Genomic DNA, 27,455 nt, shown 5'->3' on the forward strand with positions numbered 1-27,455 from the left:
TCGTTCTTGTGAACAGTATTCGTTTTATTTTTATAAAACTTGACCAATTGTTCAAAAATACTTATACATAACGAAACATCAAAAATATGAATACGTAAAAATCAATTGCCATTCGTTAGTCTCAAGAAACTTGAGAAGAGCTTGGCCGATTTTGATAATCTTGAATTTGATGCGTTCATAGTAGTCCATGGAAAATTTAAAAGGTAAAATGTTCTATGGCGTTGCAAAGTTCACCGGGTCAGATTGTTTAATATAATATACGTTACAAGCTGTGCAAGGCGTATTTGGTTATACGTATAGATATCGGAAAAATATAAATAGCACTTAAAGCAATTCAGGTTCTAATACTAATCATATGTCTAGAAATATAAAAAAAGAAAAAATTCGAAAATTTTTATTAAAAAATAAGTACAACAAAAACATTAGTATTAAGGTAGGTATTATAAATAACCATTTAAATATCATTTAAACATAATAATACATTTTTGCATGTCTTTTCATAAGGAATAACTGTACATCGAATTTAAACCCCGGTCAAAAGTATTGAATGAATAGAAATATCCAATATTATTTTTTTTTTGCTTATAAATGCTGAATGATTATTTTACTTTCAAAATGACAATGAAAATATAGGCAAGTAGGTAGGTACGTATTCCACAAGTGTTCGTAGACTTATAAGTGGATAAACAAGTTTTAAAAACTAACAACATTTATAATTTAACGTGTAGAATATATTAAGTGAATGTATACATATATATTTATGGTCTAAACCACCGCGACCCAGGTTGTATAGGCTGGGTTTGCTTATACCTGTATAGGGGACATATATAGAAGAGTTTTTATAATGTACCGAAAGTCTGGGCGTCGCGGGCTCGTACTCTATTATTAATACTAGAATATAAGAATGCGTGTTATTTTTCTAATTTCTTCACTATTTTTGAGATAAAAACACATACCAATACAGAATATCTATTATTTATGAAACAAAAACAACGAAAATTTATGTTAATATCACAAACAAGGCCGGGCATCGAGTATAGACGTTATTGCATTATAATGTTCTCAGTGGACACGCGGCATAATTCTGGAACATTCCTCCATACATTATGAGATTTTCCCAATAATTTGTTCCCAAGTTTTGATTTTCTTCAGCGCGTCTCTCGCGGCAGACGCCATCAGACCTTCGGGAGACTGGCTCGGCTCGAAGCCGAGAATTAAAGCGGATTCTGTTAAATAACTTACAATCTGTAATAGAAACAAATAATTTAGAAAGAAGAATAACGTGTTTTTACACTCAAAGCACGTACAAATTTCGGTAAAAGTGTTTATAATGTAATTTGTAAAATACATTTCGATGAAAATATTAGTAGTATTATAGATAACAAATGCTGTAGTGGTATTGTGTTAACTGAGGTATTAGATCGTGTTCAACTTCTAAGAGGATTTTATTCGTATAACAAGATTATTGTAGTATTTTCTTATTCACGTACGTTTTAGCTCGATTTTTTTACTTTAAAAACAAATTTAAAGAGACAGGTTAAAACACGTAAATGTTTTAACTTGTCTCTTTAAATTTGTTTAATTGATTTTAAGATTGGTAGAATTTATTCGATACATTTAAAGTAGTAGTTTATATCGAAATATTATTGAAATAGAGAAACTTTTAAAAAATAGAAAAAATTTGATCACGAGGCAGGATACAAACCAGTGTCGTTTTGCCAAACCGTAATAACTACTAGCTTTTCAATCACGCCATGATGAGAGGCTGGGCTAGGCTACTTTTTTATTTGTAAAATTTTCTTCTTTTTTTATTTATCAAGCATTACAATGGTATATAACTAAAAATTTAATTTATTACTGAAAAAGTTCATTTTAATGTAATTTTGGAAACTTAAATTAGTATTAGTCTTTTTACTTCATTCAGTAGGTCTGTGCTGTTGGACAGACTACGTTTAATTACTTTCAGTGGAGATAACTGCAGTGAACATTACCTCTTTTAACCTATTCCTGAGGTTTTCCTTGGAGATGGCTTTCTTTTCAAATTCCCTGGTGGTGAGCACCATCAGGGGCGCGTGCAGTTCGTACAGAGTGATACCTGAATAAAAGTATTTTATTATTTTCCTCTGTTATTGAATGTTCTTCGTTCTTATTCGGATATATTTTCTGGTGTTTTAATAAGTGTCTGGAGAATGTGGGGGCGTACTGTATGTAATAATTCGAAAAGAAATCTAGTACTTGGCCAGCGTGGTGGATTATGGCCCAAATATTGAATAGCAAGGCTGTCTGATTTGCAGTGGGAAAAGTAGCTGAGAAAACAATTAACTAATGAAATAAGTCAATAAAGGATGGTGGAGTTCCTCCTGGCTGGCCGGTGAGGCCCCTGACTGAACATTTTTTTTTTGAAGTGAAACTTCTTTAGAATCGTAGTGATTTCAATGTGATGCAACGGAAAAAGACAGGTAAGAGACACAAATACAAAAATGTGTAGAATGAAGCCGGCAAAGAATGAGACGGAAATATACATACTATTTTATATTACTGAAGTTTCACTTCTATCGTGTGTGAATCGCACACACACCTTTTTTTTTGTGATGAATCTCAATGCTAGCTTGAAGGGCTACTACATCTCAGTACGGGCGCGTGGGTGTACTGATGGTTCACCCTGGTAACCTGACTGAACAACGTTGGAAAGTTGTATATATGTGTGAGGCGAGAAGATTTCGTTAGCGCGATTCAGAAGCGCGCGCAGTTGAGCGCAGCTCACCGCGGAGGCGCGAGTAGCCCGGCTCGATGACGTCGAAGACGCGCATGAGGTCGCGGCAGATGTCCAGCTTGCGGCGCAGCAGCCGCTCGGGCAGCTCGTGGATCATGTAGCGCGCCAGCTTGCCGTACAGCTGGCTGAGCGAGTGCAGCGCCGACAGCCGCAGGTAGTGGTTCGCGTGCAGCGTCGACTGGTACTTGCTGAGGAACCGCTCGTAGCCCTCCACGTCGTTCGCGTCTATCTGCTCCAGCTCCTCGGTCAGTCTGTGCGTGTGGGAGTACGTCGAATATTAGATGTGAATTGTACGTTAGTAAATTGTATTTACTATTTGTTATTATGAGAAACGTAAACGTTGAACACTTTGAAAATAATTGATATTGGCTTCTTTAAACAATTGGCCTTAGCGTTGGCCATTGGGTGGAAACAATGCAATATTTATACTTTTTTGAAGAAAGAGAACAAGATATATTTTTAAACAGCTTCTTCTCTCTTCTAAAACATATGAAAGTTACTATGGAATCGTAAGAAAGAGGTGCACACAAGCATATATAACAAAACAGCGCCGCATTGTATGCAGAAACATATGGGGTAGGAGCGGTGGGGGCGCGTGCAGGTGCAGGTGCAGGTGCAGGTGCAGGTGCAGGTGCAGGTGCAGGTGCAGGCACCTGTTGAGCGTGGCGAGCACGGCGGGCGCGGCGACGGCGTAGGCGCAGGCGTCGCAGCGCCAGCGCGCGGCGGGCTGCAGCGGCGCGGCGCTGAGCACGCGGCCGCCGCAGCGCGGGCAGCGCAGCGCGCTGGCGAGCGTGCCCAGCTCCGTGGGGTCGCGGCAGCGCGCGCACGCGCACTCGAAGAACTTGCTCAGGCGGATGTGCTCGCGCCGCTTCAGCGTGCCCTGCAGCGTGTAGGCGTAGCAGAGCGTGACGGTGTCGCCGGCGCGGTGCGGCAGCGCGGCGCGCACGGTGAGCGGGCGGGCGGGCGCGCGCTCCGCGTCCGTGTGCGTGCTGCTGGGCGTGCAGTCGTGCGCCAGCAGGCTCGCGCCGCCGTACAGCGCGCGCGCGCTCGCGCCGCTGCCGCCCACCTCGAACGCGTTCACCTGTATTCGTACACCCAACGCGGACACGGACACGGACAGTAGCATTACAGACTCACTAGCTTCCGCCCGCGGCTCTGCCAGCGTGGAATTAGGACATTTACAAATTATTTTGTGACTCCTGTTTGATCTCAAGGGTAAATGCTCCCTTCGGAATAAAAAGTATCCTATTACCCGAGTCAACTCATACCCAGTCTGTATTCTAAATTTCATCAAAATCAATCCAATAGTTTCAGCATCATTGACGGACAAACATCCAAACAAACAAACAAACAAACTTCGACATTTATAATATTAGTGTTAAGTGTTATTACGGGCACAATAGGCTTTTTTATGTCACAGCGGACGACTGAGCTGGTGGTTCACCTGATGGTGAGCGATCACCACCACCAATAAGCATTCGCAGAGTAGTGTGTGCAAATGCGTTGCCCTCTTTAAAGGGATAAGGAATATTCGTGTTATGGCTCCAATAAAAACACTCACAATGCGGTGACGTTATTTGTTATATGTTTAGAAAAAAAAAAATATTGCACCTGAAAGCCTGCAAAGTGAGAAGTTGTGCCCTAAATATACTAAAAACATTAATATTAAAAAAATGCACCTAGGTTAGTAGGTGTGTTTTGTCTTCTTCGATTTATGTTCATTTACTTATCGTATATCAATAAATGTTCGTTCGTTTGGCTATAGCCCGCGGCCACTCACCTCCAACACCCCACACACAGTATGCACCAGCTCATCATCGAACTGGAAGCCCCAGGCCTTCAGCCGCTGCAGCACGGTGCGCTCGTTCATGGGGAAGATGTCGCCCCGCGCGCGCCGCAGCTCGTTGTGGGCCTCCATCGTCATCATCTCCTCCCACTTCTCGGGATCCGCGGACTTTTGCAGCAAGCATCTGGAAGTTTTTACTTTCTATTGAACGTTCCGTAATATTAGAGTTGTACAGCGCTTTGCGTTTCCCACTCTCAAAATAATCACATTGAAAATAAGAAAATCACTCCATGTGGAATATGAAGGAAGAAAGAGTAGAAAAAATCGATCATGAGGCTGGATTGGAATACGACAAAAATGCTTACGTGCTAATCTAGACTATAATCTACATATGTACCAATTTTCATATAGAAATGATAAGTTGTTTTCGCGTGAAAGAATCACAAAAATCCATACATCCATCCATACTTTTAAACTTTTAAACGCGTTTATAATGTTAGTAGGATATTAATTAGTTACATAAGCTACGCCGGCCGACTACCAGCTAATTGGACTTACGAGTTATATTTCTTTTAAAATATATAAGTACCATATTATAGCTCATTACACGTGCCACTCTGTGCCAGGTATTGGTGACCTCGACCGTCGACCTCGAGATTCACAGGATTCTCAGGTATTTTCATGATGATTTAATTAGCTTCGATGAAGGTAGCGAAAGAATACTCATTTACAAAATTGTAATGCCTTTAAATATAATTTTTTATCAAAAATTGCAGTTTTTCTCATAAACTGCGTACGTCAAACCTGATCAGATAAAAGTCAATCTTTATAATATTTGTACCTGCCTCAATGGCATGAGAGCATTATAAGAATCCTTGAGATCTTCCATATTGTCATAATTCGGCTTTGCATTCTTGAGCGCTTCGCATTCATACGTGGAGTGGCCGGTGTAGTTGCCTAGCCCGGGGCAAGTGCTGCAGCAGAGTGGCCAATTGCACCCAGCACATCTGGAAAGTGATAGATTAAAAAAATAGTTTTTTTTTAAGTGGGGAAATCTAGCATAGATTCCCACGGCCTCCGGGGAAAAAGCCGTGGGTTATGTCAGATTCCTACCGACCAAAACTGTATTCCGTCGAGCCGCTTGAGTAAAGGGCTCACGGGAGCTGGTTATGATTCGTCCGCGACCCCCTCGGCGGGGATTAAAAGAATAGTGCTATAACGCTTATGTAGTTTTTCTAAATATAAGATTAATTTTGGTAAACTAGAAAGATAGAAGAATGAATAAATGAAGTTAAAGAATAAATTAGACACCTTAGAAAGGTTTTTTATTAAGGTTGTATCTACCTATATAGTATCTATATTAAATGATAAAGTTAAAAACATATATAGCGGTACTTGGCTTATGTTACACGGAAAAACTTGAAAGAGTTTATGGTTGTATCATTCATATATTTTCATATAATGTAATAAATGTATATAACGAAATGCTCTCGTGATCATCCCCACTATCACAAATCTAATCAAAAACAAAAACAGTATTTTACTAACTTGGACAAGTTCTTCTCATCCAGCTCGCGGTAGCAGCCGAGGCAGATGACGTTGCAGCCGCTGCAGGGGCCCACGGCGAGCGCTGGAGCCTCTATGATCACCTCTCCGGCCTTTATGTCGCGGCTCGCTACTATGTAACTGCAAAATGGAATGAAATTAAAAACCTACTTTTACAAATACCTAATTGAACTTTCTAGCTAGTTAACAAGATTATTTCTTATAATGTGTCCATTAAATAATATGTAAATAAATGGCATATAGAAGCTTATTTACACCTATCTTCGTAAATAAGAAATACGAGCTCGAAAGATATTTTGTATATTCAAACTTTTCAATATTAAGTATAACATGTACATGCTTTTAGCGATCCGCCTCGGCTTCGACCATGGTACTTATATACATTTTTTTATGTCACCGTCGGCAATGGAGCTGGGTCGCCTGATGGTAAGCGCTACCACCGCCCATGAACATTTGGCACTCGGGGATTACGTAAATATTCGACAGTAAAAGAATTTATGAAATCGGTCCAGCGTTTCTTGAGTATAGCGCATTCAAACAAATAAACAAACTTTTCGGTGTTATATTGTTAGTACAGATTTATCTTAAAAGAAGCAATTAAAATCAATGCAATATAGAAAAAATGTGTTTTTCACGGTAAAGCTAACGTAAATCTGTCTATCTGTCAATAGGCTTATACAAATTGTTTCCCCACAAAGCTATCCACGTATAATTTGTGGGTAAATTATATGTACAGTGAAATGTTATAAACTGTAGAATGATTATTTAGACTAGGCCGAATACTTCACTTTTTGTATGTAGTTTCACTGTGGTTTTTCATTCTAGTATAGTTAGTTCGAGTCATATAAGACTTTATCACAATATAATCAGTTTAATTATTTGACCAACTCCTGTTAAGTTATCACCGTCTGGTATTTTACGAAACCAGACAAATAGACACACACTTCACATCTATATTAATTTTTTAAATAATGCTGAAACATAATTCTCACCGCCCCATGACATCAGAGTGTCTGATTTCATAACAGAGTTTCTTCTCCTCCTTGACGTTCTCTCCATCTTTCTCATTTTCGATGTCTTCCTTTACTTTCACATCTTCTTTCACTTCTATTACGTTTTCCTTATTGCGAACTTCGTTTTTACCTCGTTTCTTTTGCTGTAACCAAACCAATTTTATAATTATATTTATTTCAAAACAGCCACGTATCTCTCATCTCGTTAAAAAAAAAAAAATATTGCCACGCACGCTTAAATTTATAAACAAAGTCTACAAGCCATAATCTTACAATCAACTTTCCTATAAATCAAAGTATCATTCATGGACGTAAACAGATTCTGGAACTGCGATACACAATTCGAGACAAACAGAACATCAAAACGAATACAGACAAGCACAATTCTCAAAAGAAATGTCACGCACACATATCAAGCAGCGTAGCATTAAGAAAAATCGCGACAGGTCTATGAATGACCGGTATGTTCACCGCGCCGGGAATTATGAATGACTCCAGATCTGGTAGGCGGTGGTGTATTTCTGCCCCACTTGACTGCACGCGCCAAAACATAAAAATTCATTTCATAACCGTCTACTCCCGCGGCCGCGAACGTTATGGTCAAATGGATATTCGTAATTTCATTAAGTAGGAAGGCCGATAAGTGCGGCTTGTGCGGATTATCTGTAATCAAGGCTTAGGGCACAGGTTTAGTCGCTATGGAGATTTCAATTATTCAGTCTTATGTATGTAACTAAGCAGATTTATGCAGGGAAGCTATCGCAACAAGAGGAAGGAGACTTAAGAATGATCCGCTTGAAATAATCCCTTTATGGAAGAAATCTGAGTAGGGTTCAACATGCATTTTATAATTTGTATGGCTTTGAATATTATCACAAATATAACTTAATTCATACCATCGTTAACACTATAATTTACATCATTTACCGAATAATTACCTCTTAGAACCATCTGGCTACAATAATTAGTGCGCAAGTTTCTCTTATCCGTTCCTAAACTCAACGTTATATTTCCATAAAACATCACTAATCATAAAATATATTGAGCCATATTTCTGGGACGTGAAAATAAATCACGAAACTTGGCGCTCGGCTGCTCACTCAATCATCAAAACCACTCATTTCACTCGACTTGAAAGTGGTTTATTAAAGCGATAAAGCTTTTAAATAACTTGAGAAATCTGGACCAATTTAAAATCTTGAAGATTAGTTCAATGTTGCTTCCTTAATTGTTTTCAAAAGTGGCTATAAGCTAACACCAAAAATAATATTAACTAGACTAGAAGAGCTGGGTTCAAAATATGTCATTAATTGTTGTGTCGGTTGTAAAATATATTTATCTATTAATAATTAAAAACATTTCCTTATTGTTTGTTGCAGCTGAGCTCGGCGGTTTCAATCGATGGCAGAACCACGGCCAAGACAGGTTTTTTTGGGGTTGATATTTAAAAAAAACAACTAGTCCGTGCCCATGCGTCTTTAACTATTTAATTCTTAGAAATTTCTTCCTAATCGGTGCTTTTTGTGCAAATACTTTGACAACTATAACCATGAGAACATTAAGGAGACATTCATGCTTATAATATTAATTCCAATGGATCAAATCATTACGCCTAAATTCCAACAAAAGTTCATCAACATATGTAACTAAATCATAGAAAGCTTATTTAATTCATGTCTTCGTCCCAACAGTAAAAAAGATGAACTACATATTAAGTCGGTATAACACAATTTCGCTCAGCAATAATCTATTAATATAAATAAAAATATCTTGGCACACACGTTTGTAATTGATGTTTAAAACTGCGCCGAAACAAAACTATTGTTCTAGCGTTCACTTTTTGGATCGCGTTCAATTTACTAATTTCTAAACTCTTCGAATACATATTTCTCTAACTATTTATATATAAATTATAATGATAGAATGTATAACATAATTTTATTTGGAAGAAGCATGATTGCAGTAAATTATGCTTTTTAAGTTTGCTGCTAGGTTTTTCAAAGATTACTGATCATTTCTCAGAAATCAACCGCAATGACAACTCTATTCCAATTAACATTATTACAGTACTAGCTGCGCCCCGCGGTTTCACCCGCGTAAGTCGGTATCCCGTAGGAATATAGGGATAAAAATATTGTTTATATGTTATTCCAGTTGTCCAGCTATCTATGTACCAAATTTCATTACAATCGGTTTAGTAGTTTTTGCGTGAAAGAGCGACAAACACACACACATCCTTACAAACTTTCGCGTTTATAATATTAGTAGGAAGTAGGATTATGTTATCTGTGCTATTACTATTGGCAATTAATCAGCATTTAAAAAGTACTACATGGGTAACGGGCCGATCGTTAATGGGTAAATCGTAAATTTTCTGAGCAATGTCTTTGAAAGTCGAAACCAACGTCTCTAAACATGTTATTAAGCTTTGTAGTTCTGTGATTTAGGAGTCATTATAAACCGTGCCTATTCAAGATTTTAGCATTATTTGAACTATTCAAAACATAAACTTATTAAAAACAGCAAACAAGGCCTATCTTTTGAACTTTTTCTACAAAAGGATTAAATTCTTTTCTCTTCTGTGGAATAATTTACCCCCTACCATATTTCCAAATGTTAAAAAATATAAATTAATCGATTTAAAGGATGTGCCTTTGATTGCCTTTGGATTTGCCTTGAGAATTTTCGTAAGCGAAACATTCAATGTGGAAAAATTCCATGTCTCTAATGTCTTAGTCTTTATCACATTAATATATCAGATGGAACTCAGCGAACCTTCATAAAACAGAGTAGCTGTAAACTAGTATAGTTTTATTTCAACTGATTTATGATTCATAAATTATAAATGTTTGGCGAATAAACTTGTGAAAACTAAATGGCGAAACAGCGTTTGGCTTTTAACCGCTTCTCTTCTCCACGTACTCCACTACCATATTTACGGTTCCAACTGATAGCACATTATTTTTATCACCCCACTGACATATATGTACCTTATTTGAAATTAAATTATTTCAACCCGAGTTTTTCTCCAAGCTAACCATAAATAGATACCTAGGTACTTGGTTCCTTCGCGTGACTTATCCTTTTACTTATCACATTGTGACTAATATTATAAATTAGCGGTCCACCCCAGTTTCGCCCGTGATACATATACAGCCTTCTTCAATAAATTGGCTATCTAACACTGAAAGAATTTTTCAAATCGGACCGATAGTTCTCGAGATTAGTGCGTTCAAACAAACAATGATCCTAGAAGTGCGTAATATTATGTACAAGATAGCGTATGTATCCCTTTTCCTAGATCTTATTCAAGCAAGGCATCGGTCATTTTATTTTATATTTTTGAATTTTTGGCAGAATAATTTGAATATTCTCATATTAAGAAGACAGAACGCAATATCGATGGCAATATCCCACGTACGTATAGGTATTATGAAATCTCTAATTTCGGTGTATACAAATATCGATCGAATGGCGGATAGTCGTCTTCAATAATTCTGAACACGAGGCGCCTATCGTTGTTTTCAATATGTAAACTACTATTGTAAAGTTTGAAAATAGATCATCACAGCTTCAATATTTTCCACTTCAACGGAGCGTCAATTGTCACGTGCCCAATGACAAGCTGTTAACACGTTTCGCACGTGAGCTTGTAGGGCCTTGGGGCCTGAAATATTCGCATTATGTGGGTCAAACAGATTCGATACTATCAACTCGCTTTGACTCCGCCTGGGTACAAGCAAATGGTTTTAAATTAACTAGCATAGACACGGTAACATGAATTTTAATTTTTATAACACTGAAGGAACTGATTACAGACCTTTTGTGTACGCACGTTTTGTAATGGAGAAAGGTTGATATTGTTTACTATTCAAATAAGAGAAACGTTGGTGGGAGAATATGAGTTTGCTTACACAAACTGTTCGTTTTTTACGAACAAAAAAAGGAAATATTTGAAATCAGTTTTATACAAATGCTTCTCAAAATTTTTTTATGTAATCAAAATGATTACTAATATAGTATAGTATTATATTATCTGTGCTAATATTATACTGGAGGTACTTTTAAGACATTTATTTTATGAGTATAATATGTGTTTAGTTTAGTTGTTTAAACGTCGGATCTTAAATTATAACCGAAGATTATCTGAAATGTTTCATAAAATGATAATTTACATTGAAATTAGGTCTTTTAGTTTACTGACAGAGCCGCAGAAACTTACGACTAAATTCATAGATTTTATCTTTACGTTACTTCGTTTCATTCTCAGATTTCATTGATGAAATGCTTGCCAACTGGAAATAGACCGGCTTGCTGTCTCACCAAGGGCTTCGTGAACATATTATGAATGCACTGATTGATATAATGGCAATGGAGAAAATACTACACTGTTTCTAAGCTTGTGAGTACTTTAGAAGGGCAAAACTTATATTTGTTTCACGAATTGATTTTTAAAGTTTTATTAGTCTGAATGTAATGTGCACATCATACAATCAATCAACGATTTTTTAACACCTCTGTAAACCTTTCAGTAAGAACCCAACTGACGATATGACAATCTAAAAATAAAGCCAAATTTTCTTAGACTTTTATTTGACTGACCAGTTATAATTTTTTATACCTACCATCATACAAAACGATATCTGAGCTGATTATTCACCCATGAACACATAACATACAACTAAAGGGCGTATAACAAACGAGCAAGCCATTTGGAACCGCCAGAAATGTATCGTTCAGTACAACACGTAATAGATGGCGTTGGCAACATTGTCAAGTATAATATATCAACATGCCAATCGCGCGTAGCTCCCATATCTTGTAGCGAGCTTGCCCCCAATTGTTCTTCGGCAATCATTAAATGATTGGAGGTGCCAATGGTGCCAGTGAAATGTCGGACGGGCGTCTGGTGGCGCGAATTGCATTATGTTTTTTATTACTTATTTATTTAACTATATTATATAATGTGTTATATTTAAGGTATTATACCTATCTAGCTCATATTATTGTATATATCCTGACAAAAGCTAGTACCCTTTCAAAGCGGGCAACGAATTTGCAGATGTCTGAGCCTCTGCGAATGTTCATGGGCGGTGGTGGTCGCTTACCATCAGGTGAACCACCAGCTCAGTTGCCCGCTATTACATAAAAAATGTGCTAATAACCACTTTCTGTACATGTAATTTAAAAGCAGCATATCTATTTTGAACAATTTTACACTTGCTAACTGGACTAGCCTTCTTATTTTTTGCCACTTCTCTGTTGAAAATGCTTTCCGAACCGGTGGCCAGAGGGCTTACTTTTATTTGTTGGATGTGTAAAGGTATTTAATGGAAGTCTGACTCCAATTTGTGAAGTCACCGCCAATGACCCGCAAGCGCCATCATGAAAATAGTTCCATATTTTATCTACTAAACGCATAACTAGCCATATTACGAGTAGCATGCAACATTTCAATGGATTAAGTTTATCAGGTTAGTAAAGTTTGTAAGTGTGGATGAATGTTTGTAAGTATGTTTCGCTTTCACGCGAAAACAGCTTATCTTATGTGTATGAAATTTGGTACAGAGATAGAATATAGTCTGGATTAGCACACAGGCCAATCTTTACCTGGGTACCAGGCGAGCAGGCTGCGGGTTATAGCTAATCTCATATAAATATCTATGTATACTAACCTTCTTCTTATGTGACTTTTTATTCATGGTGGCCGATTGAAGAACTGGAAGCAAAAAGTAAAACAAAAATTAAGGAGTTGAAAATTATTTATTATTATATGTGTGTAATGCCCCTCTTCACGACATCGATATTTTCAAATACTTGAAAAACTTTAATTACACAAAAAAAAATTCTCTTTTTTATAAAGAGCAATAGAATTTGTTTACAAACTTTTATTATAAATTGAATTATGTTTAACGGCTGTATGCTGAAGGAAAATTACATATTTCTCATTAAAATTTCTGGCAACTATTTACACGCTGGTGTCGCGTTATAAAGACCTTGCGCAAGAACAAAATTTTCAGTTTTCAGTGTTCACAGCTGAGCATTTATGATATCGTAAACTTACACAGCATACAGTTCATAACTAAATATTTTATCAATGCTCGTGTGTATTTTAGTATAGAACGGTAATGCTTTGATCAATGCTTTTATGGCTCTCATAAAACTTGTTATATGAAAGTGTATGTCATTGTTATAAATATCTTTATTTAAATCATTGCGCATGGGGTTTTCAAACATATTTTTACGTCATTCAGTTAAGTATTCTATTATCACGCTGGTTTTCTGCGAGGGTGTGGTATTTCCCCGGTGCGAGCTGGCCCAATTTTTGCGAAGCATCCTCGACTAAAACTTTATCCAACGTTATAAACGAATATGAAAATTAAATATTTTTTATGCTTTATATCTACTTTCACATTAAATAAAGTACTTATTATTTTATCTGTGACATTAATGACGTTATGTGATATTACAGCATATTATTTATTAGTCTTTTTTCTTCATTTTTTTTAAAGGTAATAATATTTGTACAGAGGCCATACTAATAAGGATGTCATGTCGTTCTTTTTATGCGGGATTTCGTCCCTAGTACTACTAAAACTAACTGCACATTATTCCATGTATTTACTGTGACAGCGATAGAGTCTACATTTTCAAGATCTAACAGAATTCATCTTATCCAATCTATTAAAATGTTATAATGAACCTCTAATTTCCAACACTCGACGCTATCAAACGAATCACGAAATATGTTTTTCTAGAAACAGGAAATGTTTATTCTATTTTTCATTCATCCACTCAGATATGGCTTATATTTCTCAATAATATATACCTATATACATATTTTATACTGCACAAGATAAAGTATGTATTATTAGACTGTGATGTGAGTGTCTGTTGGTAGTTAATTGGAATATATTAAAAATTCTAATCATAAATACCTATCTCAAACCAGGGGATTTTTTAAATTTATTTGTAATTCATTTTAATTTTAATATTTATGCCGATGAGTCAATTTGATAAATGATCGGATCTTATTTCTTTTCCGTCAACTTTAAGTATCTCTCGACAGAAAATATAAAAACATTACCCAGCTAAGTTCACAATTCTGAAAACTAACTAATCAATTGTAACACAGTTATGATTTTCATACAAGTAGTTTAGTTAAACATACACAAACCTCACAGACAAACTTGTACCATTAGGCATCAGTTCAATGAAGCACTTCATTATAAGAGCGCTGGCAAGAGTCAATAAATAATTCATCTAATTTACCGCTCAAAACGGCTGATCCGTTTTGAGCGGTTTTGCTAGAAAATACCCACCCTACTCAAAATCCCCAAGCTATGCAATACCGTACGTTATTTAGAGAGCCCATTATTACTCGATAAGCCCCTGACCATCATTCGTTCATTGGAACCCGGCTTTGTCTAGATGATTTAAATCAAAATCCACGTTGAATGTTTGCCAATATATATATAAGAAGATTTGTTCCGATGTTAAAGCCATTTGGCCGACAAAACATAACAAATACTGTGTTGCCATACGCTCGTGTTTCATGTTAAAAGTTTTTGTTATTGTTTCAATTGTGAATTCCTTCGTCATTCTCGTTCTGTTTTGGGTAACTTTTAAAATTAACTCGAAAGGACTTTCATAATAATAATAATATTTTCTTGTATTTATATAAGCACTCGTTTAAGATAAATGTATGATGATATACCTGCAATCAAAATGTAGTGGAATAAGAAAAAGTAAGGCCACTTTTACTTTTGCTCATTAGAATTGTTATAATATGAATCTCACCAAAAATACGTTGTTTCAAGAAACAGACATACACGACAACTTAACAATAATCGGTGACAATACAATAATTCAAATTAAAATTAAAATTCATAATGATTAAATTATCTTGAATAGGATGGACGAAATTATATAATTTCCTTACGTATACTCTGTATAAAGAGCAAATGAACAAATAAGTTGAACTGCATTTTCAGTTTTTCAAACTATATTTATTATTCTGAATATCGAGTTAAAAATTATTCCTGAGTGACATCGATAATAATTAAAGTTTGTTTATTTTTTTATTAAATACAAATTTAGATAACACCATTGCAAGCTACAAACACTATAACAGTTAAAACAATGGAATTCCAACACATAATGATTTTCAACTATCTCTAAAGACACGAGAGCTAAATCCACTGCTCCCAACAACGAGAATAAATTTTTTGATTATGTGTTATGCGTATAATCTGAGAATGATGTAACCCAAATGGTGTCCCAGTTAAAAACGTCAGCCGTCGCGGTTAATTAAAATCTATATCGCCTCATTTATTATTTTACAACAAATCCGCTAAATAAAAATTATGTCTACGCCCATTCTATTTCTATGCTAATTCATAGATATTAAGAGTTGTTAACTCTGATTATTTACGATGTTTTCTTTTTTAACTAAGCTTGCCTTGCTTCCATTTTGTCTTTTTTTATATAATTATATGAACAATTATAGAAATGGATACCTACACTAAACATATTCTTAAATTTAACATTAGATAAACGTTAAATGGGTTAATACGATGCTTGATTTTGAAGTGAATATTCTAAACTTTAAGTGAATATAACGATGTTGCTATCCTAATCTATTAGTTTAACGAAATTAAGTTATTTACGCTGGTGGATAATTCGTTCATAACTTCCTTTTGGTTTATTTTTATGTCATACCAATACCCGCTGTATTCTAAGCTGATGGTTCTAGTTGGTGGCCTGATAGTAAACGATCACCTCCGCGAAGGCCAGTGCGAATAAGCTGTCCACTTTTAAGGGGTAATGAATAAGGAAAGGATTTATGACTGAAAGGAGGAAAGGACTGGAAGAAAGGTGAGGAAAAGGAAATGGGCCTACGGAGTACTAAAATGATTGGTGTAAAACATTCTCACTCCAATTTATTAATGTACTTCTTCAATACATTTTATACTGCGAGCTTTCAGTCATCCTGAACTGTTTAAAATTAATGTTCCTCACTAATACTATGTTACACCCCGGCGGTGCTCATAAATCCTTACGCATGCGTCTTCGAAACGTTGTTGGCAATGCATTTGTTACACTGCGTCAGTGTGTCTTAGCATTAAGCTCTATAGCCTATTTGGATATCTATATTTAGAAAACACGCATATTTGGTGAGGGAGAGGCCGTTTTACAATAACTAAGAAAAGGTTTTTTAAAGCCAGCATTCCCATGTGATTCAAAAAGGTGCAAAAGAAATAATGCACTATCTTTACAAATCAAGAAAATTAGACGTGCTTATTATACAATTTTGTTAAATGTTGCCAATATATGTGAAGGTAAAGGGGGACCAGAAAATACTTAGATATTAGTCCCAAGCCTTGAGTAGGTCCTAAAGATACGTTACAGCAAAAGCTGAAGAACATGCAAAACATAAAGTTCAGTCCTTCCCAGCTATTTATATCAGTCTGTTAGTAAAAATACATTTTCAGGTAAGATCATCTAATAGGTACAATCAAATTTAATTCCTAAACCACATGTTACGCCACGCAGCTCGTACGAGACAATACACCGACAATGGTATATAATTAGAGCTGTCTAAATACACGTGTAGTGTGTAGAGACAGACGGATAGACATAAATCGTGTACTATGCAACGCTTGGCACCGCAGCCGCTGCATTTTGATCGTTTGATAGGCAACCAATGTACTGACTGAACGAAAATCTTCACTTGTTTAGAAATAGGGCTCTTGGCACAATTATAATGTTTATGCCTTGTCTCCATCACTGTTCCAGTCATCAAAGGCAAACGAAACTTGTGAAAATTCCCTTTGCTAACTACAAATTCTTTGTGTATGTTTGTTAAGTAAACTGCACAAATTGATTGCCTTAAAACGTTAAGTAACTTAACTTCGACACTTCTGAGTTTATTTGTTCCAAAATTCACCGAAATGTCTAATTCCTTAGCCATATAAATAAAAGACAAGAAGAAAGGCGAGTTAGTTCCTATTAACATTCTCCTTTTGGATGACCATAAATCTATTATTTAACCAAAAATATGCATTCTTTGGTGAAGTGATTGACCTCCTTTTGTGAGATCAGATAATCGTCGCCCGAATGGGAAATATAATGTGACCACAACAAAGTAATCCTCCACGTTGGCCTATTCGTGTTAAACTTCTGGAATCATCTCGGCCATAGGTACACTAGGATACCTCATTTCCATGACGGATTGTAACAACGGTGTTGTCGATGATCTTTCCGTAGTAAATAAGTTTAAGTGACCGAGTTCTTAACGAATTAGTAGCTAACTAAGGTAACCTAACGTTTTCAGCCGGCAAATGAAAAAAACCGTTTTTATGGCAGTTAAAAAACTTAACCCACATCCCAATCTTACGCTGATTTCTCAGATGAACGAGATGATTTTATTCTCAACTTTTCATATCAAAAAGAACCAAAAATAACATGATATGCAATGACTTGTTTGTTGACTCTACATTTAATCTCTCCATATCGCCTGTCTTATTGGAGTTATGTTTACATGAAAGCTATTAATGCTTGTAACTGTGGGGATCTGGGTGGGCGAAAAATTGTAACAATTATATATTCAAATGTATTGGGAAATGATTTTCAGTCACATTATATGTAATGGCCAGTAATTTTCTTGTCCTGTGTGATTTGGCGCTTTTTTGCTTAATTATATACCTATCAAATGCAATATACATAATTTATAATATATCATATTGTTTATACAAATAATTTGCATAAGCTTTACAATGTCATGGATGTGTCACTTTCACGTTTCATATACCTAATCTAACAAGGATTTTACGAAGTAAGGAATTAATTACCTAATTATTTATAGACTATAACTTACCTAACATAATATATTTTTATGAATGAATAAATGTTTTTATTATTTTATGACAATGAAATTAATATTTAAATACGTATTGATATATAATAATTTATAAATTATTATTTAAATTACTTGGACGTAAATTATAACTTTTTTTTCTTATTTCATGACTATTGAGATTTTTTTTCAATAACAATGGAATAAACATTTAAGAAATACGTTCGTTTCAATCAATCGACATAAATAAAAATATAAGTCATAAAATAGTTTACTTACTTAATTATTATGACTATAGTATGTAATTAATAAAACACTTTTTTACACAAAAACAATAATCTTTTTAAATTAGGCACTTTTATTACAGTCCGTTAGAGTAGAAACTATATTGAAAATTATATTGACGCACGTCATTAATGGCGGGAAAATTAAATGAAGGCGCGCGTGCTCGTTTCCCGCGCTAACGTTAACTGCCGCGTTTGGCTTGACACAATAAAATTAAGCATCCAAAATGCTAACCAACTCATGAGTTCGGGTGAATTTCGTAATATCCATACAGATCCCGATTTGCGGGACATTTCTTGGAGTTAATTTGGCAACAGCGGTATGCCAAATGGTTTTAATGGCATGAGACTTTGTTTATTTCTCGCTTTTCGCAATGATGCCAACAATACATTTGTTTTTGCTCAATCTAACGGTATACAGTACGGACTGATTTTAAACTATCATTGACTTTATAATAACTATTACATTATCTATTACTTACTTGCTTTTTAAATCGGTCTAGTTGTTACGGAAGAATGCGTTCACTGGCATCTTGACATGAGATTTTTATGTTAGTTAACAACAATTACAATTTAGATATTTATTATATGTTTGTGAATATAAAATTAATATTTATTGTGAATACAAATTTAGTTAATAGTTAAAATAACTTGTAAATTAATTGTTCATGTAGATACTCCTACACGTGTAGGTAATTATTATTTTTAAAGTAAAATTACGAACGTAACGCTTTCCACGAAACGTTAAAGGATGAATCTTTTGTATATTTACATGATGGTACTTAATAATGTTGAGAAACATAATTAACGAGTGCGGCGAAATAGTGTTTACATGAATACAATAATAGGTTGATTCTTAGTAATCCCCATTTAATAAAAAACTTTTGTGATCGAATTGCAAATAATACGACGATATTTAAGCTGGGCTAAATATAAAGTAAATTCAAATTCGATTTAACGGAAATTTCCAATATTCATTATACCACTACAGATAACATAATATATACTAGTACTATACGAGTTATACGAGTTATACGAGTTATTATACCTACCGTGAGGGTAAAAAATTGGTATGTTATAAGAAATTAAAGATTAAGCGGCAAATTTTGTATTCAGTTTTTGTAAATTGCTACTGAGCATTGAAAATGATTTGCTAAATAAACAGTAACACAGTAGGTAAATCAGTAATTAGATCTTCATAATAATTACATAACCATCAAATTTAAAGAAGGTCATCAATAATGATTATGAAATATGCGTTATAAAAAATAAGATTCAGTATATATTCGATGAAAATGGAACAAAAAGGTATACTTACAAATCAATTGGAAAATAAAAGTGTGCCAGCCCACGCCAAATCTTCGTTGATAAATAAGCGGTGCATTGATAAGATTGCTAGCTCATTTTGATGTATTGGATAGATTATTGCATCTTTTAATTACCTAAATATTTCGTGGCAAAATTACAAGATATAGTGTAAACTAGGAAATCGAAAATAGCAAAGCTAACACGTGGTATGTATTCTAATATTAACAAAAGGAAAAGTTTAAATATATTAATATTGTGTCATAAATATACCAAAAATAGAAAATAATACTCTACGCATGAAGGAATTACAACTTCTTAAATGCTCCGAAATGTTTCCTGTAACGTAAAGAATGGAATTTGTATATTTATCCGAGACCCAGTTGTCTTATAATATCCCATCGTTGTGTGAGCGCAGGAAGAATAATAAAGAAAGGAGGGTCATTAAAATGGCTATTTTGGCCCGTCCTCAGCGCGACTAACTAGATACCTACCGTGAATATACGGCTTATGTTACAAGTTGCGGCGGGAGTATTGCATTCCATTTTTGAGTCATTGCTTTAAGAAATTCAAAAATAGATTTCCAATAACTGTTAGCATCTTATACTGTCTCTTTTCAGATAAAAAAGAAATAAGTGAGAACAGCGAAAATGTTTCAACAAATATTTTACACTCGTTTTTTTACATATTATATATATTTTTTATATTATGAAAATAAAAGAGGTGTACTCTTTGGGGACAGTGCAATTTACGAGTTTTTAATTACTACCTATATGTTTTACTAAAATCTACCTATAAATCGCTTAGGCGCTATATTTACACCAATCTATTCGTCTGGCACGACAATGAGATCAATGCATCTTATGTATTTATAAAAAATAGGAACAGTAATTCTGAATTTTTGTACTGTTCAGCGCTTATACCTAATGACGTTTATAAATATATCTCGACATCAAATTACTTACATACAAGGTTGTATTACTTTTTTTTTATTTTAAATTTATTTTATGTAAAATATTGGTAAGTTTTGTACACAATTTCTTTTTTTAGATCAAAAAGGTTGATTAGCTAATACTGAATAGATAGTTGAATTGCAAACAGTGGTAGATATGAATCTATAATATGACAATTGAAAAGTACTTCTGTAAGAAACCTGACTGAATAAATTAATAAATGTTTGAGTTTGAGTGGACAATAAGGTTATAAAGACAATATGTATAAGGTTTTGACTGTGCAAGTGATAAAGTGTACACTTATATAAGTATACACATATATCTGTCAGTTTTAAATTTAAATATCAAGGATGGAACTAAAAAGCCAGATTCAATCTCAAGGACCTCCTTGCTACCTAGCTAAGAATAAGGTTTTCTTTAATCCTTTCTATTATTCGTATCACAGTATAAATACTATAATACAAATGTGAAACTGTGTTTGTGATTTCATGACACAATTTTTATGTGTGTAGATTAGATAGATTAGGCTAGTGATAAATACTACTTTGTACCATGCTGAAATATCTTATTTCCATGGGAATTTCCTTTCATTATGAGTGCAAAGTGGCGAAAAGTTACAATTACATAATGTACAGCTAATTATGATAATACAGAGCGATTAAAAACCCATTACAGTCACAACTTATTTCTGTATCACAAACTTTAATATTCAAAACTTAAATGCACCCTTATCCATATATCATATTAGAGGTTATAATTAAAGTAATTGTGCCGCCTCTCCAGGTCCCTGATCTCTACAATGTCAGTTTTCAGTCTCAGCTTGAGGATCTCCCTCCAGATGGCTTCCCGATGGTCTTGGTTTGTGATGCCCATTCTTAGAAGTGTGTTGTCATTTATACGGACTAATGCACGCCCTGTTATATCATGCTACAACAATCAATATATAATTACTTACTTTTATTCAATTTTAATGAATGATTGCGTTTGAATAGAAATACAGAATATGAAATAATTCTAAATATCTATAAAAATCGAAATATAATATGGAATCGATTGTAATATTTTATCAAGCCATTAAATTAATTCATGATTATGTAATCAATACCTCATGGAATTTTTCCCAGTATAAGTTGTAATAGTCACTGCAATGCCTTCGCAACCATTTTTGAACATCAGCCTCTGTCCAAAGATAAACTGCTTTGGGGCGTGCAGTCTTAGTCTAGAAACAAATTATAGGTATACAATATATTATTATGTGAATTATTAGTTAGTGCTTGACCCTCTTGGTCACACCATGGGGGACCCCCATCTGCTCAATTAAATTGTGTACATCAATTAAAGATAACAGGATATTCCTCAAACCTAAATTGTAGTAAAATCAAGATAAATCATTGGAAAAGTAACTGTAATCGAACCTTAGATTTGTTAGAATTCAAACTGGAATCTTCTACCATTTGGGCGATTGTGCTGATGGTGCGTGCACCGATTGCAATTAATAAGGTATATACTAAATCGTACTAACGTCTTAGTTAAGTTTACTAACTATTTAATTTTCACAAAAATATTATTGATACAATGCAACAATAAATAACAAATAACAGATTGTCATTGTCATTTTGACGTTTGACAACTTATTGGTAGTATATATAGTAAAAAAATAAAAATTATTTAAAATATCATACCTATTGATAAAGCTTACTGCACTATTATATGTTCCGTAATGTTTAAAACATTATATGATACCTTTAGTTTGGTTTATACCTAGTATTTTCTTCATTTTATATGTGGTTTTATAGTGGTGCATCCACATAATTTTTTTTGTGTTTAAATGGATTTCATGTTGATAAAAATTTGACACTGACGGTAAAGGTTTGTCATTTGAAGCTGTCAAATGACTTTGTGACTTGGGAGTTGTCAGTCGAGCTTAAATTTTGAGAAAATAGTTTAGCCGAATTTTCGTGCCAAGTGAAATAAAATGCAATTTTAAAAATAAAAAAATGTCACAGAATTTACAAAAGAAACCTTCAAAAGGTATATTAAAAACCTCGCGTAGTGTAGATGGGCAGGATGGGGTGCCTTCAACGAGTAAGCGACCGAAAGAGCAGCGGTTTGATGAGATGAATATAATGGAGACCTTTCATCCCCCGAATAAGGATTATGGGCATATGAAAGTAGACGAACCAAAAACACCATATTCCGAAGCTGTAGATAGCGATATGGAGCCTAGTGATGAGTTAGATGCGAATATTTTGGCGGCGAAATTGGCCGCTAGTATGAACAAGCCACCCAAATGTGTGGATATGAGCGAGAGCGATGAAGACGAGCCGGAAGAGGTTAAGGAACGGAGGTTAGAGTTCGAAAAGAAAAGGAAAATGCATTACAATGAGTTCCAGGTATTAGTCATTACAGAGTATTCTCAATTTTCATAATTATAATGCTATGTATACATATAACTATTTTCTATTAACTATACAATTTATTAACTTATAACTATATGTCATGAAAACTATTGCTATGAATTAATTACGCACAAGACAAGCTTATATTGCCCCTTCATTCAGCTTCCACTGCACTATAACAATAAATATTAATTATTGCTATACTAATTAACGTAGAGCTTGAATCATACAGAGTTGCCCGCTTGTGAATGATCTCATCTTTGTATCTGAACTCATAAAACTAGATGTAATCTTCTTTAGAAAATTATTCACTACCTCATTGTTTTATTATGTTCTTGAGACTAAACCTATGTATTGAAATTAATGGTACTAAACTTATTCTATTTACACATATTCTAATACACTTACATTATATATTTCATTAGGAGACCAAAATGCTTTTTCTTTTGTACATTTTTGATTTTTTAAAAGAGAATAAAATTGAATGTTATTGATGTTTCTTTATTTGAATTTTGAAAGCAAAATTTTAATAACCTTTTTAAATCGGATATTCCATACATAAGTATAAAATACAATCAAACTAAATCCATACCAGTATAAAGTCTAATCTAATAAGAAGTCCACAGTTTGAACATTGAACTAGTAAATACTAGATTTATTTCACTCTGTAACAGGATTAAGATCAGTTCCAATGTGGAAATCCTGATATTGGATCAACTTATAGAGCTTTTTATAAAAACTGTTTTTTGTCTTACAGTGTATAATTTGTTTTTACTTTCATCAAAATGGTTTAGTTTGTATACAAATTAAATTTTTAGAAAAAAAATTTAAAATGTCTAAAATGAACTATCTGCTTTCTAAATTTACCCATTCAAATAAACTCTTCTTTCATCAAGTTATATTTCATCTAGTTTCATTAGTATACAGTAGCAGTAAATGTTTACTATAAAAAAATTAAAAATTAGAATTTAGATTTTATAGAAGCATGTTTGAAACTGTTTGTAATGATACTTAAAATTTAATTACATATTTATTGTTAAAGTTTTATAAATAAAATTAATGTGAAATTGCAAAGAATTACGATTGCCCCTCCATCATTTTCAGGCACTGCAGCTGGCGAGACAGCTGATGGCACAAGAAGAAGAGGAGGAAGAGGAAAAGGACCAAGCAACAAGCACTTGACTGCGTATACAACCACTGACACCATTATATGCCAAGTGTTGTCAATGGTAAGCATGGACCATAGACTAATATAAGCCATAGATCATTGTGACAATGACATCTCGGAGTATCTAAGAGGAATCATTGTTGAACTGGTTTTTATAAATAATGCCTTTAATAGAGACAAATGGCATGTTATTAGAGCTAAAGACTGAGCATAAAAATCATAGGAATTAAGAACCTTTGTTAATAAAATGCAATTGGAGGTTTGAAACTAATACACAATGTTGATAAGATTAGTTATCGTAAATGAAAATTTATTTGTCAGAATTGTCTTGTGGCTATAAAGTTATACATGTGCTTGAAATTCCTATAAAAATATTTGAGTTCTTTGCATCTCTAACTCACATAATAAGTCACCATCATTGTATACTTCAAAATTTTAGTACTTTCTTATAAAGCATACTGCATAGTTAACAGTGCTTGCTTAAAGAGAGGAACATGAAAAATGATTGGTCTAATTACTGTTTAATAATAATATGAGATAATTCATGGTTATTACATATCTTTATGTTCTATACTAATTGCCCATAAAGCCACTAATATTGTCTATGCTTTTTTTCAGGATTACTCCAGCTGGTTTAAGCAGACAATGTATATATATGAGTTGTTTGTAACGCCATAGGCATGTGTTCCTGATTTTACTGTATGGAGTTGAATGTGTGTCTCCAAGTGGTTAAAGGGATTTGTGAAGGTCACCAATTATCTTGTGTTAAAAAATGTCATTAAAATGTCATATATTGTATTATTATATATTATTATATATGCCAATGATTGGTCATATAGTTTTTAAATCCGCTTATATAAAAAAAGGGGAGACTGCAATGTGCAATGTATAGAAACATACTTCAATAAGTTGTGTTTACGGATTGTTTCAAATTGATTTCAATGGATTAATAAGTAAACTTATCAATATGTTTAAATATGATATAAAATATTACTCACATAATATTTTTTAAACTTTAATTAAAACAATTTATGTACAATGTAAAGAAACAATATCTCCAAAAAATTATAAACCTATAACTATTGGCTAAAATAAGTACAAAAAGTCTATAACGGAATATATTTTAAAATTCAACACATTTTTAATTCAACAAGTTAGTGTTGCTGTGATAAATAAGTAATCAAAGTGACCTTCATGAAGCCTTTGTTATTTTGTTTATTTTTTTCTATTTAACAGTATGATGTACTGATGTACTGATTGTAACATGAATATGAATTCATAGATCATACTCTAACATGAGTCTTTATTTTGACAGGCAACTTTTCATTCATTAAGAAATTAATAAAATACTAACAAGAAGGAATTGAGCTAGTATTCTAGAGAAATAGAAATCTAGGAATCGCACAAATTACTAAATAAGATTGTCTGTATGATAGACATTTTAATTTATTACTAAATAAAAGAATGTGCTGCTGGATTGAAAATATTCTTTTTAAGATTAATATGTCGAAGAATACTAGGTCTTTTCTTTATGAATAATATATTTTCACATATTTACACACGATTTAAATAGATTCAAAGTACATATATAATTTCGCTTGAAATCCCGAATTTCTTAGAATAAATCGAAACTATATTTTTATGGAATAGTTATGTAGGTGAAGCGAGATGATAAATTTTTGTTATCAGTCGTGCGTTTTAATGGCGGTCTTGCGAAACGATATAAAAAAAATATTATTTTATCGTATTGGTGTGTGAAAACTATCGAATGTGTTAGTAACATATAACAGTAACTTAAAAGTTAAAATAAACGTTAAAGGAAAATTTAAGCAACAATGTTTTATTTGTATTTTTTATATTGTTTTGTAAAGACCGGGTAATGGCTGTAGATGTGGCTTCCATTACGCACTTAGTCAGATGATAAGATATTATAATAATAATAAATTAATATAAATATTCTGAAAACTCGACTTTGCTAATAGAGTTATATTCAAGATTTGAATCGATTGTGATACAATGAGATAAATTCATCGATAAAGACTTCTTCGAGATACTTACATAAATAATATATCTATAATAATTCGTTTCGACAAAAATGATAGCAAAATATGCATTTTAATTTCCTTCGCCATAGAGTTTTATTGATTCGATACTAACCTAAAGTATTGTTCATAATAATATTCTATTCGATTGTGTAGACTGATTTAGGCTGTAGAAATGTTGGATATATTAATGTTTTGCAATAAAATCGTAGTCATGGTTAGATTTTAAAATAGCAATGAACTGAATTTTTAAATAAATGTCGCGTATATAACATATTTGGAATTATTGTAGTTGATACTGTGCGGTAATATTTGTCAGTAGTTTATTAAAATTAGAAAAGAGATTTTTACGTTCCTACAAAAATGACGCTTTTTCTTTATAATCATGATTTCAATGTATTTTATGCGATATAAGATAATCAAGTTTAAACCGTAATCGTGTATCTCAAACTTAACAGCGTTAGGTATAGCATTGATATGAGATGAAAATATTTTTGTGTTAGTTTATATGTATTTTATTATGATCTAATCTTGTAATTGCATTGATTTGCTTTTGCAATGTGTAATATTATATATTTAATTCATTTAGTAGCATAAATTGTTTTCCTAAATACGTCTTCTGAAATTATCTATGCGATTTATATTATTGGCGGAGATCTTTTATTGGGTGGAGTTATTGGTTAAAAGAAGCATGCTTTCACATTCTAACCCAATAACGAACGTCGAACAGAAATAATAGAAATTTGTTGTCAACGTAACTTATAATTCTGTATCTGTTCAATTTGTTATAAATTGGCCTTAAAAATTTGCGTATGAAAAAAAATCATAGCTTTTATTAAAATGTGTAAATAGCAATAAAGATCTACTTTGAAAATTGAGTCTTTTAATTTTTTATTTCACAATAGTTCTTAAGTGTACCTATACACGCAAATTTTACTTGTCGTCGTGTCACCTACTCACAAAAGCTTTTAGTGAAGTTTTCGTGAAAGGAAGAATAATCTAATAATAAAAACTCTATCGGTTAAAAGCCGTTAAAATAAAACTTCAAATAGATAAAAAATAAACAAGCAACTACATTTCTTGTTGGCAGTTTTTTGATGTGATTGTAATTATCGTATCCATGAAAAAATTGCTGTTTCCAATTTGAGAAAAGAAAAAAAAAATATTTAGTGTAGATATTATTCTCTTTAATCTTAGATTATCACAAACACTTTATAAATAATAATTGAAAATAGGGAATATGCATGAAATTTAAATTAGGATGAAATATTTTTTTTCATAAACTTTATTACTTCTCCATTAACCTAC

General features: G+C 33.5%; 3 protein-coding genes across 4 annotated transcripts; 1 reads left to right on the forward strand and 2 right to left on the reverse strand.

The window, feature by feature from the left end:
• Nucleotides 1–570: 570 nt before the first annotated feature.
• LOC119840286 (SET domain-containing protein SmydA-8) lies at nucleotides 571–18,592 on the reverse strand. Of its 2 annotated transcripts, XM_038366832.1 has the most exons (10): nucleotides 18,276–18,592; nucleotides 12,814–12,857; nucleotides 7,118–7,281; nucleotides 6,108–6,245; nucleotides 5,405–5,566; nucleotides 4,554–4,743; nucleotides 3,427–3,854; nucleotides 2,765–3,024; nucleotides 1,992–2,095; nucleotides 571–1,245 (listed from the first exon to the last, which is right to left on the reverse strand). In XM_038366832.1, exons 2-10 carry the CDS (start codon nucleotides 12,838–12,840, stop codon nucleotides 1,105–1,107), a joined length of 1,614 nt encoding a protein of 537 aa, XP_038222760.1. In that variant the 5' UTR covers nucleotides 12,841–12,857; nucleotides 18,276–18,592; the 3' UTR covers nucleotides 571–1,104. The 2 variants fall into 2 exon arrangements, with proteins under 2 accessions (XP_038222760.1, XP_038222761.1); XM_038366833.1 differs by lacking the exons at nucleotides 12,814–12,857; nucleotides 18,276–18,592 and adding an exon at nucleotides 7,546–7,740.
• A 2,619-nt stretch (nucleotides 18,593–21,211) lies between these two features.
• On the reverse strand, nucleotides 21,212–22,141 carry LOC119839941 (protein aveugle). Its single transcript, XM_038366398.1, has 3 exons — nucleotides 21,954–22,141; nucleotides 21,644–21,757; nucleotides 21,212–21,465 (listed from the first exon to the last, which is right to left on the reverse strand). The coding sequence occupies exons 1-3, from the start codon at nucleotides 21,990–21,992 to the stop codon at nucleotides 21,283–21,285; spliced, it is 336 nt and encodes a 111-aa protein (XP_038222326.1). The 5' UTR covers nucleotides 21,993–22,141; the 3' UTR covers nucleotides 21,212–21,282.
• A 279-nt stretch (nucleotides 22,142–22,420) lies between these two features.
• Nucleotides 22,421–27,021, forward strand: LOC119839940 (protein phosphatase inhibitor 2-like). The gene is made up of 3 exons (XM_038366396.1): nucleotides 22,421–22,931; nucleotides 24,042–24,166; nucleotides 24,724–27,021. Exons 1-2 carry the CDS (start codon nucleotides 22,536–22,538, stop codon nucleotides 24,117–24,119), a joined length of 474 nt encoding a protein of 157 aa, XP_038222324.1. The 5' UTR covers nucleotides 22,421–22,535; the 3' UTR covers nucleotides 24,120–24,166; nucleotides 24,724–27,021.
• The last annotated feature ends 434 nt before the right edge of the window (nucleotides 27,022–27,455 follow it).

This window comes from Zerene cesonia, chromosome 5, assembly GCF_012273895.1.
Source record: "Zerene cesonia ecotype Mississippi chromosome 5, Zerene_cesonia_1.1, whole genome shotgun sequence".
Lineage (NCBI taxonomy): Eukaryota > Metazoa > Arthropoda > Insecta > Lepidoptera > Pieridae > Zerene > Zerene cesonia.

Bases quoted from the DNA above. Each gene is read 5' to 3' on its own strand.
- LOC119840286 (XM_038366832.1), bottom strand. From the start codon at position 12,840: ATGAATAAAAAGTCACATAAGAAGAAG. The intron at 4,744-5,404 runs GCAGGTACAAAT...AAAAACTTCCAG, and splicing joins AATGCTCTCATGCCATTGAG to ATGCTTGCTGCAAAAGTCCG. The intron at 2,096-2,764 runs GTGAGCTGCGCT...ACTTTTATTCAG, and splicing joins GGGCTACTCGCGCCTCCGCG to GTATCACTCTGTACGAACTG.
- LOC119839941 (XM_038366398.1), bottom strand. From the start codon at position 21,992: ATGGTAGAAGATTCCAGTTTGAATTCTAACAAATCTAAG. The intron at 21,758-21,953 runs GTTCGATTACAG...ATTTGTTTCTAG, and splicing joins TGAATTCTAACAAATCTAAG to ACTAAGACTGCACGCCCCAA. The intron at 21,466-21,643 runs GTATTGATTACA...TGATTGTTGTAG, and splicing joins ACTGGGAAAAATTCCATGAG to CATGATATAACAGGGCGTGC.
- LOC119839940 (XM_038366396.1), top strand. From the start codon at position 22,536: ATGTCACAGAATTTACAAAAGAAACCTTCAAAAGGTATATTAAAAACC. The intron at 22,932-24,041 runs GTATTAGTCATT...CATCATTTTCAG, and splicing joins TGCATTACAATGAGTTCCAG to GCACTGCAGCTGGCGAGACA.